Genomic DNA, 26,267 nt, shown 5'->3' on the forward strand with positions numbered 1-26,267 from the left:
AGGTGATGGACCATCCTTTTGCTACATTGGTTGAACTTAGATTTGACAGATTCATCCAATTGAACATCTAATTTTATATTTATCAATGCCATTTCTACAGGGGCGCACTCTTAACTGGTTTTTGCAAGGGAGCCCTTCAGTCTCTCATTCCTAGATTAATGTATGTGAAACAATTTTGATTGGAGCTTGACATTCTACATAGGGATTTGCCAGGGATCGCATAGGGCCTTTTGTGGTCGGCTGCTGCACGAGAGAGCAGCCACATAGGCTCATTTTTCAACAGATTCCTTCTAAATATATAAGATAATTAAAGGCTACTAATTAGGGTTGCAAGTTTGCAACTTGGATTGGGCGGGTCGTTTGTTCCGGAACCCTATGATACCCGAGATTCATAAACCCAACCCTACCCGAGATAGTTTTCTAGGTCAGGTTTTCCGGAACACTACCCTACCTGAGAAATTATCTCGGGTCGGGTCTAATCTTTTACGGGAAAATCCGAGATTCATAAACCCAACCTACGCGAGATAGTTTTCCGGAACCCTACCTTGTCCGAGAAATTATCTTGGGTCGAGTTGGATTGGGTCTGGTCTAATCTTTTATGTGAAAATCTGAGATTCATAAACCCAACCTACCCGAGATAGTTTTTCGGGTCGGGTCTAATTTTTATGGGAAAACCTGAGATTCATTAACCCAACCCTACCCGAGATAGTTTTTCGGGTCGGGTCTAATTTTTATGGGAAAACCCGAGATTCATTAACCCAACCCTACCCGAGATTTTCCGAAATCCTACGCTACCCGAGAAATTATCTCGGGTCGGGTCTAATTATTTATGGGAAAACCCGAGATCCATAAATCTGACCTTAACCGAGATAGTATTCTTGTCAGGCCGGGTTTTTATTGTTTAGAGTAGGATAGTGACTAATTTCAAAGATCGTAAAAAACTACAAATATTAATACCAAAAATCTCTAAATTTATGTCCATCAAGTGTATAAATCTAAAAGGAAACTATTTTTACACATCACAAATATGATCACCTCAATAAAACAAGGGAAATGTTATCAGCATTACTGTATTTTGATGAGGGCACTCCTCACTTTATTAAAAGTAAGGTATGGCCCCCACTAGAGGATGATCCAAACCGTCCATTAGATGGGTCACAACCTAAATAGGTTGTGCGGCTTGTGCCCCAAAAATCATTTCCATTGGTTGATCCTAACCCTCCAATCTGAATGTTAGACCGTTGATCCTAACCCTCTATAGATAGATCAAAGGGTTAGGATTAACCTATGGAAATGATTTTTGGGGCACAATCTATTTAGGTGTTGGTCCATCTAATGGACGGTTTGGATCATCCTATGGGGCGGGCCATATTGTACTTTAATAAACTGAGGAGTGCCCTCATCAAAATACAACTTGTCTTGTCTTTTCTTATAGGATTTAAACCCTCTCTCGTTATTCTTTTCTTCTTTCCCTGATTCTAGGACTCTCGATTCCATTGTGCGTAGTATAATACCTTACCTCCCTTTTAGTGCGTGGAGCGTGTCACTCATCCCATGAAACCTCACTATTTGGTTTGGTGCGTTGTTCCACCTTCTTTATTCTTTTCTCCACGCCAAGGAAAAAAACCCCACTATTTTACTTGATTAAAAGGGAGGTTTGTTCTCTGCGTCAATGGAATCAACCCCAACACCGCCAATGAAAGAAACACCTTGTGAGTTTCTACTTCTTCGCCATTGCATTTCTTTCTTGGCGTTATAATCTCTGCATTTCTTTCTTGTTTTAGGCTGAGGTATATAATCTAGTGTATTTGGGTCCTTTTAGTTCTGCAACCAATCTGATTAAAAATAGCATTTGGGTGCAACTTGTGTGTAAACTGGAACCCCGAAAAATTACACCCAAAATGGCAATTGTTTTTTTTTTTTTTTTTTTTTTTAGACTGCACAAATTGGCACCCAAAATGATGCACAGGGTTTTACAACCTAATAGGCTCATTCTCTGTATTTTTTTTAAAAAATTTAAAGAATCTGGTTCACCAATCTCACTTGAAAAGCATTATCCACCCTGTCTTTTATTCAACCTGCAATCTTGTGTTGGATGTCTCGAGTGACTTGCTGAACATATGATGATTTACAACACATTCATAGTGAAACTATTTGATTATACTCGTTGGTCTTCTGAGTTTGCTGATAGCCTGATACTGGCTGTTTGAAAACACTGTATGTTATTCCTGTTTAACTAACTATGTTTGTTTAGCAAGAATAACTTACTATTTTTTTTGAAAGATGACATATTTCATTGATATTAGAATAGCATTAGGGACCAGTAGCCCCCCTGCATTACAAAATATCAATGAGAGCTGGATTGGGCATAACCAACCATAGTAAAACCTTAAAACAAAGCAAAAACAGTCTTGTATCTTTTCTTCCCTTCGCCGTCCCATTATCATGAACAATTTTCTTTTCAAAATTCCAAACGATTCTTTCTACATCCTCGTTAGTCCCTTCAAAAAGCCCTATTAAATCTTCAGCCGGCTCTCTTATGCCGAGCACTTCTCCAATTCCTCCATGATGTGCTTGATTTGAAAATCTGGCATGTCAATTAGAAGGTGCTCCGGCAGCCGATTCAAGAATACAGGGTTTTTTCTGCTGGCAATCCTTTCCTCCACCAGCCGGATACCTACGACCTTGTTGGCTTCCCAATTCAACCGTCTCGCAGCCCTTTCCTCGCTTAACACCAGTTGGAAGAAATGGTGTTTGTACAACTGCGAGTGGGTATCCTTGACAAAGTCCATCCCACAGAGTCTGTACATGGTGAAGGGTCGATCTTCAGCCTCTATTTTAAATAATTTCCACTGCTTTCAGAGAAGATCTCCCGACAACTCTTTGTGGGATGGATCATTAATAGAGGCCCTCTCTTCGTTGTAGGTCACCGACTTCATTCTCTTGAGGATATTTTCTGGGACCATAATCTCCATGAATAATCTCCTATTCCTACCTCCAGAGCACGAAGAAGATTCGTTATCCATGTCAGGTTGATTGAGGTTAAGAACAAAGGCTTTCTTTTGCACTTCTTACTCTTCTTCAAAACCCTATACTCCGGATGCCCTAGAATTTCAATCCCCAGATATTACAAAATCCCACCCCTATATAGTAAGGACAAATCACTAAGAATAAAGAGAAGTGTCCACGGATCATTGAGACACGTCGCTTAGGATAGCGTGCTCCTAACAGGGGAAATTTATAGCCCACTCCCCATTAACCAATAAATAATAAATTTAAGGAAGCTTGTGTGACATGATTTAACCTGAAGGCCTCGCAATAGCAGAAGATACTAGAGGGTGGGCCCCCCGATCCAATCAACCAGAATCTGCTAGAGGCTGGGAGAGTTAAGAATTAGCCGAAGGCGAACCCAACCCTGGGCAGTTTAATAGGTTTTGGGAGCCGACTACTGCTTTGTACCCTTATTGCTCCCACAGATTTCTCCAGATAGGTTGAACAAAATTTCTCTTTTGATCTTGCCATCTTTTCCTTGAGATTTATACCAGGATTGATCACGTTAGAGGGAATATTCCTTGCTTTTACTTGGTAACCACCTTTTTTGCTCAACTTGGTAGATAGATCCAGCCGCGAAACTTTCCGCCGAGGGGCAGGAGGGTCAGTTGACTCAGACTCAACTAGAGAAAAGCAGGAAAGACTAAGGCTCTTGCTTTCAGGCACAACAATCCCAAGACCTTTGTCAGATTCGACCTTGGGCAGCACGCCCTGGTCCAATTCGAAATTTGAATTCAGAAGGGGGGCAGGAAGTTCGCCGGAAAGCAATCCCGGAGGGTTCAAATGGCCTTCTGCCAGTGACAATGTCGGAATATCCAAGCCAACAAGATCTGAAGGGATTTAGTCAAAGAATAGCCGTCTAATTTTTCCGGAATTTCAATCCCGATGTAATAGATGTGATCTAGAACCCTGATTCTAACAGATGGTCCTAAAAATTTCCATCGGGGGGCTACAATTTTGGCAGAAACAAAACTCATACAGTGATGATGACTGCCTTCCATCTTTGTTTCCAGGACCTTACCAAAAAGATTCCCTATAGCCTCCACTGTAGAAGTAGCCCAAACGTGTAACGGTAACCATAGAAGTTGACCCACAATGGTTCTTACGTCCTCTCCTTGAATAAATTCCTTATTCCACGGAGAGAGGGAGATCAAATGATTCCCCAGAGTTTCTGGGCCCTTGGAAAGGACCAGAGAGGCCCGCAGTTCTGATTCAAACATATGTAGGAAATCGTCCTCCGCCAAGATACAGGGGCATTGTAGTGATGGAATATCCCAAAACTTTTGTGCCCAAAACCAGAGGTCCTCTAAAGATCCTTTGTGGTCTTTCTTTTTCCCTATCAGACAAGCTTTTGGAGAATTCATTCGGACTTCCACCTCCCTACCCGAGATGGTCAAGATCGGGATACCTCCAGTCTCATCTGAGATAATTTTACCAGTATCAGGCCAACGATTGCTCTCACCGTAATCAATCTCCAATCGAGGTAAAGGACGAGAACGGGGTACCCAATTAGAAGAGTTCCTGATCCGGGCGACACCAACGGCAATTATCCCGGAGCATAACCAGTTTCCATCGTAGAACCTATCTCTGATTTAGATTCCCTTTAGGTCCGTCTCCCCCCCGGTAGCAAAGCCAATTTCTCTTTATCTTGCTTACAGGTTCTACATCTTTTCCGCCAACCGAAGTTCTGATAATGGCATTAGGGACACTGCCAATCCTCCGACCATCTCCCCATAACTACCGAAAATTTTCTAAATGTATGGCCATTTTTCCGGTATAGAGCTTCTATTTTTCCGGTCTAGAACCTATTCGTTTCTGGATTTTTAGCAACCACTGGTTAGTGATCCGGGATTTTGTTTCCTGATTTTGAGGGATTTCAAGAATAACTTATTATTGCAAAAGCAATACCAAAAAAGAGCCATGTGGTTTTAAGCAAGCATTGACGATGACCCTTTCAGACTGGCATTTCTAAGTGGAAACATAATTTGTTTGGGAAGCTTGAAACAAGGTAAGAGTTGAAATATTGTGGATGTGGATGGAAGGATGAGCAATGGATCGATATAATATAAAGAAGCATGCTACCATTTTCAATATATATATATATATATATATATATATATATATATATATATATATATGGGGAAATGAAGTATGTGCAGCTGCACAAACCATAGTGGGGGCCACATTTTTGTGGGGATCCAAAGCATTCATTTGGAAGGCCCTTCCATGCATAGGGTGTGTTCCAAAAATCAGCCCTATAGGATCATCCTATATATATATATATATATATATGAAGAAGCATGTGGAACTCAACCAAATTCCATGGCTTCAGAGATGTTGTAGTTGAAAGGAAAATTTTACCTACGACGACCTCCTGAGCTAAGACTGAAATATTGTTGTTGAAATCGATAGGAATGGTAAAACAATGCCTAATTTTTTTTGAGTAACACTTGTCTTGCAAAAAAACCCTACAAAAACCCAGCCACTATATCGAGTAGGGTCGGTTTTATGAATATTGGGTTTTACCAAAAAAAAAACTCGATCTGACATTAACCCAAGATAGTTAGTAGGCAGGGTAGGGTCCTAGAAAACCCGAGCCACCGGATCCAAGTTGTAACTAGGGCTGCAACTCGGGTTGGGAAGGTTGGGTTTTCCAAAACCTTACCCTACTCGAGAAATTATCTCGAGTCGAGTCAGGTTGAGTTTTTTTTTTTTGCGGAAAAACCCGAGATTCATGAACACAACCCTGCCTGAGATAGTTTCTCGGGATGGCCCGAGTCGTTTTTTTAATGTTTAGCTTAGGATAGTGACTAATTTCAAAGATCGTAGAAACATCAAATCTTCACTTCAAAAATATTTAAATTTAAGTTATCAAGTGTATAAATCTTCACCTTCTTCATGAATTTTTTCTAAAGGATTCATTTAGCCGACCCCAACTAGTTTGGGACAAAGGCTTTGTTGAGTTGAGTTGAGTTGAGTTGAGTAAGTGTATAAATTTAGGAAGGAAATTACTTTTTCAAATCACAAATATGATCTTCTCAATGAAAAAACTTATATTAGTATACTAGAAAACAATTTGTTATGCCATTTGGGAGATATTTAAGAAAGTCAAAGTACACCTATAAGAGTCCGGTTGGATTTTAGGTTTCGGGTTTTTTTCTTTAATCTTGACCCGACTTGAGATTGGGTCACCCAACCTAAGACCCATGATTTCTAAACCCAACCCAGGTAATTTTTGGGTCGGGTTTTACCCAATCCATGTTGCAACCTTTGTTAACCCTGTCACAAAGCAAGGAAAATTGAACATAACCAGCTTTAATATTCCAAAAAACTAGAGGAACTCAACAACTAACATCCACAATCACCTTTTTTAAGGATGATGACACTATGTAAGAGGTAAGGGACATTTTATCTCCCTCAATCTTCATCCATACAATATGAATTTACTTCATAGATATCTCTAACAATGGTTCGATCCTATTGAGCAGGATCTAATTCGTGGATCCATGTTGGAGTAATCTAGATCTAATGATCTCCTTCAAGCCAGATTTTTTTGAATGGGAAGAAAAATCTAGAGTTAAAAACATGCCCTTAAAAACTAACTGCAAGTGTCATCATCATCAAAAAAAAAAAAAAAAAAAAAACAACACTCATCGATACATGGTTCTTCCAAATTCTTCCCAAATGTAAAAGATGATGCCAACATATTTTTTGTCTGGGATCTTGCTATCTAAGTAATATTTTCTGAACAGTATGTTAACCTCTAGATAGGTAAATTTCTGTTGCCTTTCCTTAGAATTCTTGATCTGTATCTCAAAGCAAACACAAAAAATCTAGGATAGATTTCTAGTGTCTTAAAGATAGCTCAGAGGGTGTTTTGGGTGCTTGTTGTAGACGGGGATAAGCGTGGAAATTTTGGAGGTACATTTCGAGGGATATCTGCTGGTAGTTGATGCTTTCATTATCATCCTACTTGTTGTTATAGAATACAAAACAAGTATTCTCTATTTGCCTAGTTTGCTAGCTTTTGCTTTGTAGTACTCAAAAGCGCCTGCTTTTAATGAACAAATATGCACCAATGTTTGGATCCATGAATGCTTTGATTTTTGCCTGGTAACTTAATCCATTGATATACGTGGTTTTAGTTTTGCTCCGCAATAAGGTAATAAAAGAACTATGTAATGTTAACTATGTAACTGTTATTGGATCAGATTTTATCCATCCAAATTTCCATAGAAATTTATATGACTAAGTTTGACTAAGGTCCTCTCAAATTTCCATAATCTGCTTTCATTTTTTTTCTTCCTTCAGGTACATCTCACCTATATCCTGCATTAAAGTCATTCTTCGCTGGCAAAATGGGAGGAATCCTGTCTTCTTGCAATTCACCAAACAAGTATAGGAGACTGGATCCAAAGCTTGATAGGAGATTTGTGGAAGCCATTAAACAGAGAGCTGCATCAGGACAACATACCTTCAAATCAATTAACAGCATAATTATGAAGTTCCCACAATTCAGAGAAGGGCTGAGGAACATCAAGAGTGTGTTCGAGCAATATGGTAAGTTTGGTATTTTTGGGAGGTTGTATTCCATTTTTAATCTCATTTCCACACAATGGTGAAAAAAATGCTTCCTAATTTAGGCCCTGTTTGTTTTGGATTTTTGAGAACCTGATTGTAAGCCCAAAACTGATTATTGAACTCAAAACTAAACGTCATTTTGAGTACAATAATCAGTTTTGGACTCACAATCGGTTCTGAAAATCCAAAACAAACAGGCCTTAGTATCAGACATAATGCTGTACAGTTTCAGAAACATTCTATTAGTTCCTCCTTATGTCAATTCATTTACCGAAGTTCTTTACAGATGAGGACTCAAATGAAACTATAGACCGAGAAGAACTGAAGAAATGCTTACAGAAACTTCAAGTCCACCTCACAGAGAAGGAAATAGCTGATCTATATGATTCCTGTGACGTGGATGGAAATGAAGGGATTCAATTCAATGAGTTCATCGTTCTCCTCTGCCTTATTTATCTTCTGATGAAGCCTACCTCCACTTCTAATGTTGTATCCCTAATATTTTTACTATATCTCCCTGAAATCATTGCCTTGAGTAAATCATTTGCAGCTGAGCTATGTGCTGGATTCCTCTGACAACTTTGAACTGTTTCAGATTTCAAGGATGGGATCGCCACAGGTTGAGGCCACCTTTGATACTATAGTTGAAGCATTCTTATTTCTAGACAATAACAGTGATGGTAAACTGAATAAGAAAGACGTGGTCCGGGCTCTAAACGAGGCTTCCCCTGGGGAGAAGTCCCCTGGGCACATCACCACATCAAGATTCAGTCTCTCTCTCTCTCTCTCTCTCTCTCTCTCTCTCTCTCTCTCTCTCTCTTGTTTGTGTGTTTTTGTGTTCATGGTTGTAGTGGCTATTACGTTAACAGTCTTGTTCTGTTCAAATAAATGCAGGAGAAATGGATTGGAGCAAGAGTGGGAAGATCAGTTTCAAGGAATTCCTCTTCACCTTTATAAATTGGGTCGGGTTTGAACCGGATGATGTAAGAGAAATCTCAATACTGGACAAGTGAATGTCACATTGATAAAGAAATACTCAGGTGATAAAAATATTTGACATTGGCATGTTTTATCTACATATCCTGACATTTTTTGGATTGGTCACAAAGAAAAATCCTGGTCCAATGTTAGCTGTACTTCATATTTTATTTAGTTGAATTGGCATGTAGACACCTTGCTATGGGGGATTTGGTCAACTGATCCGGAGATATGTTGAAATGTTAAGCTTTTACTTACATCCAAAATGGAGGGTTCTTACCAATGTTGAGCAGAGAGCCTTAGGGGCCGTTTGGATACGCGGATTTTAGAATCTTGGTTCTCCTCAAAATCGTAGGTGGGAGACAAGAGAAGGAGACCAGCCATCGTTTTCTTATTTCATGTCCTTCTTTCCGTCAGCAAGAGAGTAGGAGATCATACCATATTTCCAGGTTTTAGAAATCTCAGGATGTGGGAGAGATTTCTAAAGCCTGGATTTCTTAAGATTCCAAAGAGAAGCGAAATGGACCGTCTCCTTCTCTTCTCTCCCACCTACGATTTCGAGGAAATCCAAGATTCTAAAATCTGCGTATCCAAACGGCCCCTTAATCTTTTTACCAGTCTATTTCTGTACTTCATTTTTTATTTTTTTTACTTATTCTTACTTATGTCAGATCTCGTATAGATATTCATACGTGGAATGATCATTAGTAAATGTGATGAAGTAGACAAACTTCTCGTCGAATTAGTAGTGGGAATTAAATCCAATAGATCTAAGACCCTTGCACTCCTGCCCGTAAAAGGGCAACTTTGTCATTTTACCTCATATATATGACCCGCATACAGGGTAATGTTCCACTTGAATGAATCTAATGGACCATCCTCAATTGTATGATCTTGCCTACATTAATATGACATAATCGAAGTTGCCATAAAATTTTTTTGTTTTTTGAAAATTGACAATTTCATTGATACTATGGAGATTACATTGGGGACCAGGGGTCCCTACTTGCATTTCATAGGATCAATTAAGGGTGGCCAGGAACATACTCGTAGGCCAGTAAACACCAAAATAAGTGATCTTCTGGGTCAACCACTATAGCGAGGTCCACTCTCCCATACTCTGCCACCATGCTGAATAACTATTTCACTTTCCTTTCGAAATCTTCGGCTACTACCACTGCCGAGAGCTCCTAATGGCAGTCCCTTCAAAGGCCTTTAGAAACCTCACCAAAGCCCTTTATTTCTTGAGGTCCCGTTCCCCTCTTTGCAGAACAGAGAAGAGGCAAGGCATTCATCAAAGCATACTTGTAATCACCATTTACATAGTCATTCAGTTTGCACTGTTGGACAAGTCGCCAAAACCGAGCACCCCCTTTTTTAAAATTTTTTTGGTGCATTTGTGCTGGTAAAACTGCATCCTAAAGACCGAACACTTTCCACCTCCATGATATACTGGATATGGATCTCCGGCAGGATAAGGAAGTCCTCCGAGATCCTATCCAGGAATCCCTGTCATCTCCTACTCGAAAGCCTTTCTTCCACCAGCCGGGAACCCACCGCCTTAGACACCTCCCATTTTTGCCTACTCTCATCCCTTTCCTCCATCGGAAGTGGCTTAAGGGTATGTTTATACAACAGTGAAAGGTTGTCTTTGATTGGTATAAACCCATAGTGTCTAAACACAGTGAACGCCTGACTTGTTTCCAGAACGCAGGAAAAAATGAAAAGCTGTCTGCGACTTCTTCCAGAGCCAGAAGAAGATTCTCCTGGATCACCAGGGTTTTCCATACCTTCATTGTTAAAGGTAGATCCAAAAAGAGCCCTGAATTCTTAAGACTTAAGAGGTTCTTCACAAAATTAGATTAAGGGTACCTTTTAATACCAATTCAAGGGCCTTGAAAAATCCGCTCCTAGAAGGAAGCACTAGAAAGGAGAGTACTGAAAAGACGCGAGGTGAAGACCGACTTCCCACCAACTGAGAAGAAATAAGGGGAAGCGTGCACCCGCTATAATCACTAGAAGGTGCCCCCCAGCCCAAAAACCAAGACCTACAACCGTCATGGGCCAAAACTTTTGAATTAACCATGAATGGGTCCTATCCTAATAGAAATGAACTTTAGGAGGTTCACCAATCTGCTTTTTATCTTTTTTGACCCTATATTTGTAACCAAAATTTTCTCCAAAATATTCAAGAGAGGCTTTCCTTGAGGTCTCGGCCCCTTGGCCCAGGGTTTTGAACCATCATAATAGCCGCCAAGGGCTCTGTAATCAAAGCTTTTCCTAGCTCTTGGGTATAGGCCAACCGACTTGATATTCTTGGAAGGTACACCTAGGCATACACTTTTCCCCATAGGGGCAGGGCATTATGGCTTAGGGGACTCAGGACCATGGTTTAAAATTTTGATTTCGGTACTGGTTTCAGACTTCCCAAAATTCCGAAAATTTGGTCGAAATTTGGTAATAATTTAAAAAGAATATTTAATTGATTTTGAAAATTTTCGGACCGAAATTTTCTAACATTTAAAAAAGAAAAAAAGATTTCAATTTCTCGAAATTTCGGACCGAAATTCCCAAAATTTAGAAATTTCGGACCGAAATTCCAAAATTTCGGACGAAATTTGGTAAAGCCGTAGTTCGGAATTTCGGGAAATTTCAGTTTCGGTCTCCACCAAAATCCGAAATTTCGGATTTCGGATTTCGGTCGAAATTTAAAACCATGTTCGGGACACATCAACGGTAAACTTGATTGAATACTCTTTTCCGGTCCCACCGCACCTCTTTCGAGCGAAGCCAAGGGCACTTCCTTGGGCGGCAAAACCTTCGATTGGTTAGATTTGAAATTTGAATTCCAAACAGGATCCAGGAGGCTTTTAAAGAAAACACCCCTGAATCGCCGGAGATTGATCCACTGACAATTGAAAACCCGATCCTAGGATGCCCTGGGAGGTAGAGGGACCAGGATCCCCCCGAAGCTCAACCCCAATAGTGTAGGAATGGTCGAGAATTCTGATTTTAAAATAGGATCTAGGGAAGTGCCAAATGGAGGCTAGGATTTTGGCCGAGACATAACTCATACAATTCCGATGATTGCCTTCCATCTTAGTTTCTACAACCCTACCAAAGATGCTCCTTATAGCCTCCACCGTTGAGACAGCTTAAGCGTGCAGGGGGATGCCATAATAGCTCCCTATGGCCTCTACCGAAGTTGCCATATGGCCTCTACCGAAGTTTCCATAGATGTGTTGGACTTACTGTGCCTCTAGCCCTTTTAAGTAGCGCAACCCTCTCAGGTACTACGTTCTCTGTTAATATTATTCGAGCTGGTGTTTATAATGTACAAACCACTTACTAAGATACCTTTCGCAATCAAGGAAATTTAATATTTTATAAAATCACTTTCATTAAAGCTGATACAATGTCTAGAATTAATTAGTTTTGAAATAAAAATCAAATTCCTTCTTATAGAAGGTACTAGTAAATAATCTTTTAAAATTAAAATCCTCTGTGATAAAGCTGACTTAATAGTTACTACATCTTCGTCCGCAACTATTGCATCCGTTTCAACTGGTAAGAAGAGCCACCTTTATTCAACATTTTGCTTTTTCTTGAACCCCTGCAATACATTGCGGACATGTGCGGTCGCACCAGTGTCAATAAATTGAGTAAAAGTAGGACCAATCATATTTATTTGAACAACGAAAACTATAACATCCCTTACGAAGGCTTGTGGCCCTCATGATCGCCAAATATGAGTGAAAATTTCAGTTTCAGTGCTCATGCTTTCTGCAGTGGAAGCATCTGTCATTGCTCTGTCTTCTTTTCTTAAAACCCATGGTATGAGCTTGTTTTTTAAATCCCTTGCATTTTTTCTTTTACCCTTATCTTCTGGGTTGGGCCCCGAAGGTACTTTACCTTCAGTTAAGAAAAGAGGACTTCCTGTTTCTCTTAGGGGTGCAACTTGGGTAGGGCTCAAACTGAACCTGACGGGTTCAACCCAATTTTGGCTCGGGTTGGGTTCGCATTTTCTCGGGTTGGGAAAAAACAACCTGATTTAATTTGGGGTTGGGTTACGGTTGAGGCCTTGACAACCCGACCGGACCCGAACCCCTACTTTTGTCCTTTAGTTTTCTCATGTTTTTCTCTGATTATGCTTTTTTCCCTTGTATTTTTCTATTTGGCCCTAGATGAACCCGACTCAACCCGAACCCAGCCAACTCGACCCGATTTGGAGGTGGGTTGGGTTAGGGTTGACCATCCTCAACCCAAGGTTGGGTTTAGTTAGGGTTGAGAGAATGCAATTTCGGGTTAGGTTAGGGCTGGCCTCAACCCGACCCAACCCGACCCGAGTTGCGCCCCTAGTTTCTCTTCTAGAAGTCCTTCCTTAACTAAAGCATATTCAACAACTCTTGCATATTCACTTCAAGCTTGTTAAATCGACACAAACTTCTTGAAGGACTTAGATAATGATTTTGGGACTATATCCATCTGAGATTCGACATCAATTGCTGTCCCCAATACGTCTAGTTCATTTAAATAAGATATCATCGTTAACATGTGATCTCTTACAAGGAAACCTCCCATCATCTTTGTGTGGACGCTAGGACTTTCATTGCCAGCTGCCTAATATATAGTATAATTTTGGTTTCAAAACCTCTCTTTTATACTCGCCATATTATCCATGTTATTAGTTATTACAACACACTGGTCATCAACGCTAATATAGAGCATTTGGCCAGGTCATTGTCCTCATGCCACTTAGTGTATGCCACTCAGTGTAGATGTTCTTTTCTTCGTTAGTGGTCTTAGTGGCATTAGGTCTTGCCATGTCAGGCGCGCGAGTCTACGGTAAGAACATAGATGGTCTTCAGTGCTGTGAGCACGATCTTCTAATGTCTCTTCAAGTCCATCAAGTTAAGACCACACAACTTATTTTGATCAAGAACTTAGCCAACATGTAGAATGATCTCATGTTATCAATAAAGAAAATGAATATACATAAGCATTAATAAATCTAAAGACCCTCTATCCTTGAGATTATAAGTAGTGTCTAACACTTTCCAATGAGCTTCGTAAGCTCATTCTTCCTGCAAGTTAAGTCTTATACCTTGGTCGTGGACTAATCTTGTCTTGAATGAGTGGATTCATCTAATCCATCATGTCTGTCAATCTCGTCGATCGTTTATGATCTCTGATATGATTTCGTTTTCGACCTTCGCGATGTTTACTCGGTTAAGTTATACCCATTGCCTCGAAAACATATAGAAAATAAAAAATTAGCTTCTCTTTTGTCATGTGACCATTGTATTTTCCTATCACTAAAGAAATTGGGTCTATGCAGTAGCTAGAAAGATAAATGGATTCTACTTTGGCATGTGACCACATGTAATTTTTCAACCAAGCTAGAACCCAATGGCTAAGGGAGGCCATGAGATCCAGTCCTTCGAATGAGCCCCACTTTGCAACTTAATATTAATATAGCAAAAGTAATTTGTCTAGCTGTTTTCTTTAGTGAATGGTTCTTGGATTCATTAGAAAAGGAGGTAGTAATCACGCTACAGTTAACGGGAGATACTAGAAACTTAATATCCAGTAGATTAATTCAAGCAACCAAACACATAAATGTGCAATATTAATTAAACAACCATACAATAACTGCGCAATACAACCATTCAATCCACTTGATACATGTTTGGCATCTTCTGCAACACTCTCACCATTCAATCCACTTGATCAGTTCCAACTTTCTCAAATTGTTTTCTAGTCTAATATTCCCAAGATTCATAGTAAAGTATTGGAACTTAATTTACTACCTAAACCCACGAATCAAGTCAATTACAAAGTTTCTGAAAAGAAAAATCACCAATCTTGAGTGGTTTCCATAATAAAGAAATCAAATACAAATTTAGGGATTAGAAAAATAAATGAAGGTTGAAATTGTCTAAAAAAATGTAGAGATAACATAAAAAAAATTAATTGAATTTTGAATGTGGCATTTGCTACGGAAAACTTGTGGGAAGCACTTTCATGGCTACCTTTTGCATACGAGAATAACCACCTCAAATGAATAAAATGAGGACAAAATCTGCCGAAAAAATGAGCCCGTGTGGCTTTTCTAACATGCAAAAGTCAGCCGCAAAATGGCTTTTAGTGAAATAATTGCGTAGCAAATCCCGATGAATACATGCATTGTATCTTCACAACCATGTGATGAGTTTTGGTAGGCCACAATGTAAATATGTTCTGGCGTAAAATAATTTCCATAGGATGATCCTAGCCTCCGATCTATTGAGGTTTGATTATACATAGTTTCTCTATAGATTGGAGGGCTAGGATCATCCTATGGAAATGATTTATAGGGTACAACCTATTTGCATTGTGGTTCATCAAATCGACGGTTTGGATCATCCTATGGTGTGGGGGTGTACAGTCCACAATATATTAAAAAAAGAAATTTGGTAGGCAATTTCTAGGAAAGCCATTTCTCCACCATCTCTTACATGTGAATTCGTGGATGCCATCATTTGTAAATAAAAACGGCTGAGAAATGGCTTCCCTGGATAAATTTAGAAAAGTGGTCTCTGCAGAGGCATGCAAGAAGCAGACGTTACTTATATAATATGATGGATTTGCTAGCGTACTTCGCAGAAAACACCTTTGCGCCTGCCCTTTGCATGTGAAGACAGCCACGGCAGTCAATAAGACAAAATCTGTTAAAAGTCAACATAGATGCTGTCATCATCAACATAGATGGATGTCATCACATGCAAAGGAACGGCGAGGAGGTGTTTTTTGAGAAGGAGGGTAGCAAACCCGAGGAAAACACCACACTGTATAGAGAGGGGTTGGGACAGCCGTAAATGTTGACTTTACATCTATTCCTTCCACAGAGAGAGAGAGAGAGAGAGAGAGAGAGAGAGAGAGAGAGAGAGAGAGAGATGGATGGAGACAGGTTTATTTCGTCCTTTAGCAGAGGAAAGGGAAGTATTTTGGAGAGATATAACAGGCATTCATGCCATATTTGAACGAAATTCCAACGTGTAATCTCTGACCTATCAAACCTGCTTTGATGTTGACTTTGAGAGAGAGACTTTGAGAGAGAGGGGAGGAACTAAAAAGTCATAGGAAAAATATCTCTGACTCTGCAGCGGAGGACGTATTAGAAATAACCTCATCCTTACAATCTTATAAGAGAGAGAGAGAGGGAGGAATAGCATAACTTTAGAGGGGAAGATGAATCGACAGGTTTTTCAAAAAATTTAGAAAATCCATTCCTTTTCTCTTTTGCTATATAGAAGTAGACTAGTTGTAGTCCCGTGCATCGAAGAAAAAATTATGATCTTACGGATTTGTACAAATCAATTTAGAAAATTTCCCATTTTTATGAGATTCTTTATTGGGAAACTTTATTGCGTTAAATGAGTATTTTGCAACTTAGATGAAATCAATTTAGAAAAATTCCTATTTTTTGGTACTCTTTATTAGAAAACTTTATTGAGTTAAATGTTTATTGGAAAGAGATACTTTATTAAGGTTACATGTGATAGAGAAATACGTGTTGAACGGTGTACAACATCCCCTTAAAGAGTTTTTAAATTTCGGAATGCAGTGGGGGTGCCACGTGGCGCCACCCCAGCTTACCATATTCAGCTTTATATATATATATATATATGTTGCATCTATAGGGAGCCCTAAATATAAATGGTTCGGGAATTTAAAACAATGGCACATAGGATAATAGAAGTGAAATCATTTTGATGACAAAAGTTTGACAGTAGTCATCCTTGATTTCACCTTAAGTTGTTGATATATTGAGACATTAACACAGCTCTGAGTAAGACAGCTTCACTACTTTTTTCCTTCATCCCTAATATTAATGGTGTCTACACTACTAACTCCCCCCGTTAATATATATTTATTTAACCCTCTGAATTCTTGGAGTGATCACTGCTTGCAAAGGATTCTTCATGACAACAGTGAACTCAGTTTTCTCTGACATATTAACCTCTTCTCCCTCCTTAGCCTTCCACTCAAACTCCCTCACCAAATTGGCCACAAAGAATTCCAAATGAAGTATACCAAGACCCAAACCCGGACATATCCTCCTCCCTGCCCCAAAAGGCATCATCTTTATCTTCCTACTCCCTGTCATATCCACCTCCTCTCCCTCCAAAAACCTCTCTGGTTTGAACTCCAATGGATCGTTCCACACCTCCCCATCCAACCCCATATCACCCACAGTAAAATTCACCCTTGCATCTTTTGGTATTAAGTACCCATTTAACATAATCTCTTTCGACACCGCGTGTGGAAATACAAAGTGTGATGGCGGGTGCCGCCGGAGCCCCTCCATGACGACCGCCTTCAAATATGGCATTCCTTGCAAATCCTCCTCCCTTATGATTTTTCTATCTTTTTCTATAATCCCCTCTATCTCTTCTACTATCTTTGCTTGTATGTCCTGGTGCTTAACCAGGTTTGCCATGATCCATTGTAACGAGGTCGCGGTTGTATCGGTTCCCCCATCGAGAAATTCTGCACAAAGGCTCATCATTTCACTTTCATTGAGCTTTCTTCCTCCTTCCTTCTCTGGCAGATTGACATTAAGAAGTGAGTCTATGTAGGAAAAGATGAAGCCATTTTCGTTGTTGTCCCCTTCGGTGGTTCGAGCTCTTATTAGAGGAATGAGAAGTTCCTCCTGTTCGCGACGTAGATCTAAGAACTCCTTCCACAACTTACGAAACACAAGCTTCCCAAAATTGGGAAAGAAAGTGAATATGTATAATTTGTTTGAAATCATAAGCAAGCGTTGTTCCACAGATTCTATCTTTCGAACGATTCTTTCATCGAGTTTTTGGCCAAAACACATGAGTAAGAGCAAGCTGAACATAGAAAATCGGAAGTGTTCAAGGACGGGGATGGCCCCACTTTGGGATTGTGATAGGAGGTTTTTTATCAACAAGTTGAGGACCCATTCACGGCCGCTGGAGTATGATTTTATGCGGGAAGGGTGGAGAATTTCGGACACAAGGTTACGACGGAGGAGGCGCCAAAGGGGGCCGTAGGTGGAGAAGGCGATGTTGTGTTGGCCGCCACGGATGATGCGTGCCACTTCGGTGGACGGAGGGCGATCAGCGAACGTGACACCCTCTTGGATGAGGGCTTGGTGGGCTAGTGAATGGTCTGTTATGATGATGTTGAGGCGGGGCCCAACGTAGAAGGTGAAGATGGGGCCGTATTGGGCGCGAAGGCGCCGGAGGAGTGGGCCAATATCCAGTGGCCCAACCTCAAGAAATGGCTTAGAGAGAAGTAGGAGATTGCCTAGTAAGGGTAGAGGTGGTGGGCCTGGTGGGAGCTGTTTGTTGTTCTTATTCTTCTCTTTTGTTTGGTTTAAGATACTCATGTTGGGGAGGAGTAACTTGAGAGTCAGAATGATGAAGAGGGAGGGAAATAGGAAGAACAACATCATTGATTTGGAGGGTTTTTCGCTCTCCTTTCTTGGGTTTTCTTCTAATGTTGCCTTTTCATGTTTCTAGTAAGGGTTTATATAGCTTCTATATTTTCCCAAGTGTTGAGTCAAAGTCTGCTTTTATTATTTTTTTCAGTTGACTTCACTGAGTTTCTCGTTCATATTTCTCGTTTCATATTTCTCGTGTGTTGATTTTCTTAGCGAGACCTTAGATAGGGTTGCAACTTGAACCAACCTGAAAAACTCATGGGTCGGGTTCTAAGCATGGTTTTAAATTTCGACCGAAATCCGAAATTTCAGATTTCGGTGGAGACCGACACCGAAACCACACAACTGAAATGGTCATTTATTTCGGCCGAAATTTGACACAAAAAATCTGTTTTTTAAAATATTAATTTAATATTTCACCGAAATTTCGACTGGAATTACCGAAATTTCGGTAATTTCGTCCGAAATTTAATAATGATTAAAATATTGTTTTTTTTTGTACCAGATTTCGACAGAAAGTTCAAAATTTCGGTCTAAATTTCGAAATTTCAAGGTCCGAAACCAGTACTGAAACCGAAATTTTAAACCTCGGTTCTAAGAGCACTGGTGTTGGGCATTGACAGCTTTAACATAAGCTGTTTTTTTTTGTTGATTATTTGGTTTCGTATGACTCCTCTTACCAGCTTTAATACATTTCTGACAGTACATCAAGTGTACAGAAAACACAGCCAATTAAAAGGAAGCATTTAATGACTGGAAATGTTATCAGCACAACCTTATTTTGATATTTTCACAAACCCACTGTCTTACTTCTTTAATCGGCTCGGGAGAGCTTTCTGGGATATGTAATAACATTTTGACAGCATTTTAAATACTAAAAGGCAAGATGGGTTAACGAAAATATAGAAATATGGTTGTGCTGATATCATTTCCCTTGATGATTCTTTCACGAAACTGTTTCCTCTCAGTTTGTAGCAACAAAAGGAGAAGGACAAGAGGTTAGTTCTTAATCAAATCCTCACGGAGATCAGCATCAAGATGAATGGGCTGAAAATCAAAGACAAGATCTCTCCAAGAAACATATCAACGGCCACAAATCTTAAATACAGACACATCCCTGACGATCCTTCTAGCAGATACTGCTCTTGGTCTCCGCCAAATGAAGATGAACTGAAGCTGAATTCGGACGCATCTTTGGATTCACTTGGAGGCGGGCTGGGGGGCCTTATCAGAGATAATCAAGGTATGATTAAAAATCTCTTCTCAATCAATGTAGACAAAATGAAAATCTATGAGTTGGAATTGCAGGCTATTGAAAGAGGGATCGTCATTGCCCTGTCCATGAACTGTCTGAAATTATGGATCGAATCGGATTCAAAACTCGCGGTGGATATCATCCTTGGAATTGTCCGTGTCCCTTGGAAGCAAAAACAAACCCTTAGAAAAATCAGAAGCTATCTGGATCATCTGAATTGGAGAATTTCCCATTCTTGGAGAGAAGGAAACTGCCCTGTGGATTAACTGTCAAAAAGGAATTACCCACATAAAGGCTTTCCTTCCACGTTTTTTTTGGCTACTCAAAGCCTCCTTTCAGCTGTAATTGAAGACATGAACGGATCATTGTATCTTAGATTGTAAGGGCTGAAGCCCGGCCTGTCGGCCCTTTTGTTCTGGCCTCTTGGCCCCCCTTGTAATGATTCTATCTTTTTAATGATATCTGGTAGGGGTCTTGCCTAACCCCAGCTTACCTATCAAAAAAAAAAAAAAAACAAAAGTAGAAGGAGAAGAAGAGAAGAGGTTTCCACTCTATTTGCAGCATTTTACGTTCTTTTTACGTCAAAAGGATAACTTCAACTGCTCTTTCTTGGCATTGCTTGAAGGAGAAGAAGTGATAGAAGAGAAGAAGAAGAAGAGCTGTTGAAGCATTTCTTCTTCAAACAACAAGTAAAAGGGTTTTACAGAAGGTTTCAGTGAAGGCCCCTTTTGAGTTTTGCAAAAGGTTTCATGCATTTCTACTTCAAACAAAGCAGTGTGAACCAACCGGAACTTTGAAACAAAATCAGAACTCTCTGGTTATTGATAATTAAATAAAAGAATTACCATTTGATTACCCCACCTCAGAAATTACCATTTGATACTAAATTATTAAAACAAACTTCTCATTTGCTTGCATGAATCAGTGCGACAATATGAAAAAACCCGACCCGAGAAACTATCTTGGGTTGGGCCGGGTTTACAAACCGAGGGTTCTTTTTTCCTAAAACAAACCTGACCCGAGGTAGTTTCTCGGGTAGGGTAGGGTTCTAGAAAGCCCGACCCGCCCCACCCGAGTTGCAACCCTATTAGAGATGATGTTTATACCAGGAATGTGTTTGCCGTGTGGATCACTTAAAGTAGGAAGAACTGGGCGTCAAAGTTACATTTTTTCTAAGCAACTTCCAAATACCAAAGTTTGAAATTATGAAAAGAGAGAAGTTGCAGTGAAATTCAGTCGAGCTACGCTTTATTCCCCATGACCAATCTTGCCGTATCAACTCAACTGAGGATGTGAAAATATGGTGGTGGACAAAATAATAGAAATATTTTGACACAATTGAGTCAAGAAACGAATCTTCAGTGCACTCTAGATATTATTTAAAATTGAGTTGCATACCAATTCCTTCCTGCTAAAGCAATTAATCATATGAAAACAAAAGTCACATATAGTGGGTTCCGACGGATTTGTTGATTTGAATAGTTTACGTAACAATCACAAGTACTGTTGATGATTTTCAAAATAAAAGTGCTTTTTAAAATAAAATTATTTTATTTTTGAAAAATGGGTTTTTTTTAAAGGAGTTGAAAAGGCTTGTGGTAGACTATTATTTTACTCCCACAATGGAAAATGAAAAAGTTAGAGAAGGGTTAATATATTCACCCACGCCACCCCACCACACCCCCAACACACACACACACACACTTCTTTCTCTTTCTTTTGTAACACATGTGGGTATTGGCAAATGGTGGACTCGCGGGATGATACAATGCACTGTTCATGCTCGCACATGCGCATGGCATGGGTAGTGGGCTGTAAGGAGCTAGTGGCTCTTTTTGGCACACTTTGCACTTGATTTGATCTCAGCCGTTGGGTCGGATCGCTGTGATTGAATGGAGATCACGAGCGGAAACGACCTAGACCGTAGGATCGTGATCGGAGGTACTCCAACGGCTAGTGCTCGAACGGGTACGTAGGATCATGCGGTAAGAGTCAACGTTCGTTCGAGTGCAATATGGATCATCGAATCATGATCATTTGCGTACCAATAATCAAAGGTCGATCGGGTGCCATTCGAGAAGCAAATTGGCGATCAGCTGCTATCTAATGGTTATTTGGGAGGACAGAGGTATTACTAAACCCGACAATCACTCTAAAGCCGATATGGACTGTAGAATTGCGATTTGGCACGATCTAATGATCAAATAAGCAGCCCATGTAGATAAGGTGTCATGAAAGGGTGTATCTCTACATGAAAGGGTGTATCTCTACATGAAAAGACATCAGAAGGTCGATAAATAGACCGGAAGCTCATCATTTGTGTAGTAATATGAGAATCCATTGTTGGAATCAAATTCTAGTGCTTTCCAAAGCCTCTACTCCCTCTTTAGAGATTTCCAAATTCTCTTTTATTTCTTTTTTTTATTTCTTTCTGGTTAACTGTTTTTCGAGAAAATAGAAATCGGTGTCTCAAAGACTTGCAAAATTCGAGAGTGTTTTGGGTTTGTTTCTGTTTGTGCATAGCATCAACAAACATCAATAGATCATATCTATTGTACCTCCGAGCGCGATCCTACGATCCAGATATCATCCGCTCTTTATCACCATTCGATCACACCGATGCCGATGAATCGGCTCAAATCAAATCAAGTGCAAAGTGCGCCAAATAGCGCCACTAGTGCCTTACAACCCACTGCCCATGCCACATGCGAGCGCAAATGGTGCGTTGCATCGTCTTGCCGGACCACCATTTGCCAATACCCACATGTGTTACAAAAGAAAGAGCAAGAAGTGGGAGGGAATATATTAAACCTCCTCTAACTTTTTCACTTTCCAATGTGGGACTGAAAGTTTAGTCTCCCACAAGCCTTTTCTACCCCTATTTCAAAAAACCCATTATTCAAAAATTAAATATTTTTTTTCAAAAAACACTTTTATTTGAAAATCACTAGATGCTAACAATTTCCCACAATTTTCAAAATCAAAGAAACTGTTCATTTTGTCAGACTTAGTATTCTTATGCTTAAAAGAATGTATCTCTCTATTTGAACCTTCACTTAGTGAGAACATATTAAAGTTGACCATAATTGCATAGTAGACATCTTTGAACTGGCAATTCTATTCGGCTAGTCGGATACATTTCACACATAAGTCTTCTACTCCTCAGGTAATTTCTAGAAGCTGACAAGTGTATTGGCCTTATGTTTATATCTTGGTTTTATGAGTGCTAAAAGAGACTAGCTAGGTCTCATGGGACGTGGTACCACTTCCACACTCATATAGGTGGACTTATCAAAAGTGCCCTTGTAACTAAAGCAATCCAACAACATGTTATAAGCCTATTAAGAGCCCATATGCTCAGCCTTTCCCTTTACACATTACAGATGACTTTTCCTTGAGATGACAAATCATATTATACTATAATGCTTGCAACCACTCATATGATGTACTTGGACACATTGAACTCCATACTTGATGTCTCTTTAAGCATTGAGTTGAGGATGCATCATAGGTGATTATTTGATATTGGCTTAAGCCTCATCGCTAATGGTGTTTAAACACCAATTCTGTCGAGAGACCTTTCGTCAAAGGTTCTGCCAAATTTTGGCTTCATAAAACAAAATCAACCGTTGCTTTACTATTTGTGCATAACTACCCTATATAACCTTCCCTAAGTCCTATATGTCTAGACCATTAAAAATTCAATTATAGGCCCATATAGAGAAAACTCTCTACCACAATACAAAGATATAGGAAGCATTGGCATAGGCTAAACTAGAATTTCTAACAATGAATTCTTTAGCCGCTCTACCTCTTTACCACAACAAGCCAATGCAACTAATTCTTGCACTTAGAATTTGTCATGCATCCTTACTTCTTAGAGGCCAAGGAGATGGGTCCCCTACCATGGAATTATCGATAGTTCATAATTCTTTTCAAATATTTCAAAAGTCTATTTATCGTATGCTAATATAAATGACCATGATTACTAGTAAACCAATTAAGTTTATTTGATGAAAATGCTATGCAAGGTCTACTACATATCATGGCATACTTTAAACTATCAATGACAATCAAAATCCAATCAAGAAATTGTTCTACCATTACTAGGATATAATTTCATATTTGAATAAAAAAGTGTGAGGACAAGTGTGCAATCAAGACTTTTTAAGACTTTTCTCTATGTAATGTGGTTGGGTTAAAATTAGTTCATTATATTTGCTTATAATTTTAATACCCAATTTCACACTTGTAGCATCCATGTCTTTTCAAATCAAAGTTTAATGACAAAAATATTTCCTCAGTATTTTCAATATAATCAATCTTCAACACCAAAGAACATGCCATCTATAATCTTGGATTTGCTTGAATCCATCTTTTTAATGAAAATTTTATCATTTTTCGTATCATATAATCATCTAAGAGAATTGCTAGCATCCATCGAAAAAGGCTTTCGTGGCTGGTCTGTCGCACGTCAGACCAGCCACCTCGTGAATGGAGACAACACAAAAAATGTGTTGTCTCCATTCACGAGGTGGCTGGTCTGACGTGCGACAGACCAGCTGCGAAAAGCCTTTTGCGATGGACCTTAGCAAATCCCATCATCTAAATATGTGACATTGTATTTGTCTTTTACATATATTGAAGAAACATTTTCTATATAACACACTTTGTACATGATATGTGTAGTAACATATCTTTAATAAATAAATTTTCCATATTATGATTATGTCAATCAAATACTTTGAGCATATTTCATCATTCATGTGGCAATTAATTGAATGCACATAAATCTCAATTATAAAAGACCATCACATAGCATCATGTAGATATTTGATATATTCATAAAAGAAATGAGAAAACTAAACTATGATTAGACTTAACAATTCCTTACAAAACACGAATGGGTATGTATATCTATGGCATCACATTTCATTTGCATATCATTTGATTATAGTGAGTATTTAAGATAGAAATCACAAAATTATTTGAAACAATAAAAACACTCACCATCATTTGATTATAGTGAGTATCTTATAGCAAGTAATATGAATCAATATACAAATCTATATTATTTATTTCAAAAGAATATTCTTTGAGTAATGAGTAGTTATATAATTTCGGCTGATATTTTGGGATAATTTAAATATTATTTATTTCGGCTAAAATTTTGGGATAATAATAAATAATTATTAAAAATAATTATAAAAAATCGAGATTTTTGAGAGAAATTCCTTAAATTTTGGATGGAAATTTTGGGGTAAACGAAATTTCGACTGAAATTTCAAAATTTCAGCCAAACTAAATGACCGTTCGGGTATTACTGATTTCGATTTCTGTCTTTACCGAAACCCGAAATTTCGGATTTCGGTCTTAATTTAAAACCATGAATGTAGCGCGCATTGAAGAATTATTTTCTTCTACATCTCCTCCAAGGATCTTCCCCAAGACATTTTTACCAAGAAATACGAGTCAATAGCTTATGATTCGAGATGAATGCTTACTAAAGCCAGGGGCGGAGCCAGGAATTTAGAGTTGGGGGGGGCGGATTAATTTCCATTTGTCTGCATTGGTCCTTGTGGGGGCCATGGCCACTCAACTAGCTTGGCATGCATGTATAGCCATGCACAATATAAAGGAATTTTGCTAGTCATGGGGGGCCGGGCCCTAGCCCCCCTCAAGCTATATGTACTTCCGCCCGTAACTAAAGCTGTCAGTATCGGTATCACACTCTGCTAAAACTGAGGTTCGTGCTCTTCACCAAGGATTGACCATTTTTACCGGACAGATAGAAGGTAGATTGGAGGCGGAAAGTAATTCCTCGAATACGGTATTGCTGGCCACATTAAAGGATTAGTGATGATCCATGGAGACTCACCAATCTCATGGATGTGATTAAAAATAGTATTCGTATAGTGGTTGCTCTTTTTCTCTCATTCCTAGAAGTGCCAATAATTTAAGTGATAGTCTTGCAAAATTAGGAGCTTCTATCGGAATTTTCTATGACGTATTCTTTACCCTATGAAGTCCACTTGTAATCCGTTCTTATTGTTTTAATCAATTGTTACCTTTATAAAAAAAAATGAATGCTTATGTCGGGTGAAGCTTCATTTTATTACAATGAGGTGCACCTACTATTTCACAATGGATCCCACCTTTGACTGATTAGAATCGTCTATCCAATGGGATTCAAACCAACTGACAAGAAAATCTTTAGGGCACTATTCGCTCCGATCATGCACAAAGAAACAGAACCAGTACACCAAATGCTCCAAAGCTTTTGGAACCCATTAGGCTAGGCTCTGTAAATCTGTCCCATACCAGATTGGGTTCCACCTAGTCCCATACCTAGGCAAGCCCACACTCAGGACTGTAACAGGAAAGTAGAAAATAAACACAAACCCCTGAGATTTTCTGTGGCTCGGCAAAGATGCCTATGTCCACGGGCGAGAACACAATCTTCCACTATGAGACAGCAAAATACAAGGTTTACGCTAGGATTTACACCGCAATCCCACAATTTTTATCCTTTCCTTGTCCTCTCAACCAAGACCATACACAAGAGTAACCCGACCCAAGAACAAAACTCTCTCTCTCTCATTTTTCACTCCCAGGATAAAACCCTCTCTAGCCGCGCTTTTTCGAAAGACTTTCCCTTTCAGTTTCCCACTAAAAGTAGGAACGTAGGAAACAAGGCAACTTTCCTAACACCAAGCATGAAATTCCAAATGATTAGATGTGAATCAAAGTCAACATATTTTTCTAACTGTCCATATATGATTGAAAACAAAGAGTAGGCGTTGATGTTACAATTGCATGACCGACTTGATTTTGTTTCTTATTTTCTATTTTTAGGGGTTCCAAATCAACGTATGTGGAGGCTTTCCTTTTGAATATGGACCACTACCAATTTTATTTTTCAACGGTCTATTTCAGACTACTTCGATC

General features: G+C 39.2%; 1 protein-coding gene and 1 pseudogene across 1 annotated transcript; one reads left to right on the forward strand and one right to left on the reverse strand.

The window, feature by feature from the left end:
- The first annotated feature begins 1,462 nt into the window (after nt 1-1,462).
- Nucleotides 1,463-8,842, forward strand: LOC143861783 (Calcium-binding EF-hand family protein). The gene is made up of 5 exons (XM_077372710.1): nt 1,463-1,712; nt 7,363-7,611; nt 7,919-8,118; nt 8,228-8,402; nt 8,527-8,842. The coding sequence occupies exons 1-5, from the start codon at nt 1,673-1,675 to the stop codon at nt 8,643-8,645; spliced, it is 783 nt and encodes a 260-aa protein (XP_077228825.1). The 5' UTR covers nt 1,463-1,672; the 3' UTR covers nt 8,646-8,842.
- A 7,558-nt stretch (nt 8,843-16,400) lies between these two features.
- LOC143862244 (cytochrome P450 89A2 pseudogene) lies at nt 16,401-18,110 on the reverse strand (annotated as a pseudogene).
- Nucleotides 18,111-26,267: the final 8,157 nt, after the last annotated feature.

The sequence above is a fragment of the Tasmannia lanceolata genome, unplaced genomic scaffold (assembly GCF_043159265.1).
Source record: "Tasmannia lanceolata isolate RefF3 unplaced genomic scaffold, GAP_Taslan_0.1 ptg000037l, whole genome shotgun sequence".
NCBI lineage: Eukaryota > Viridiplantae > Streptophyta > Magnoliopsida > Canellales > Winteraceae > Tasmannia > Tasmannia lanceolata.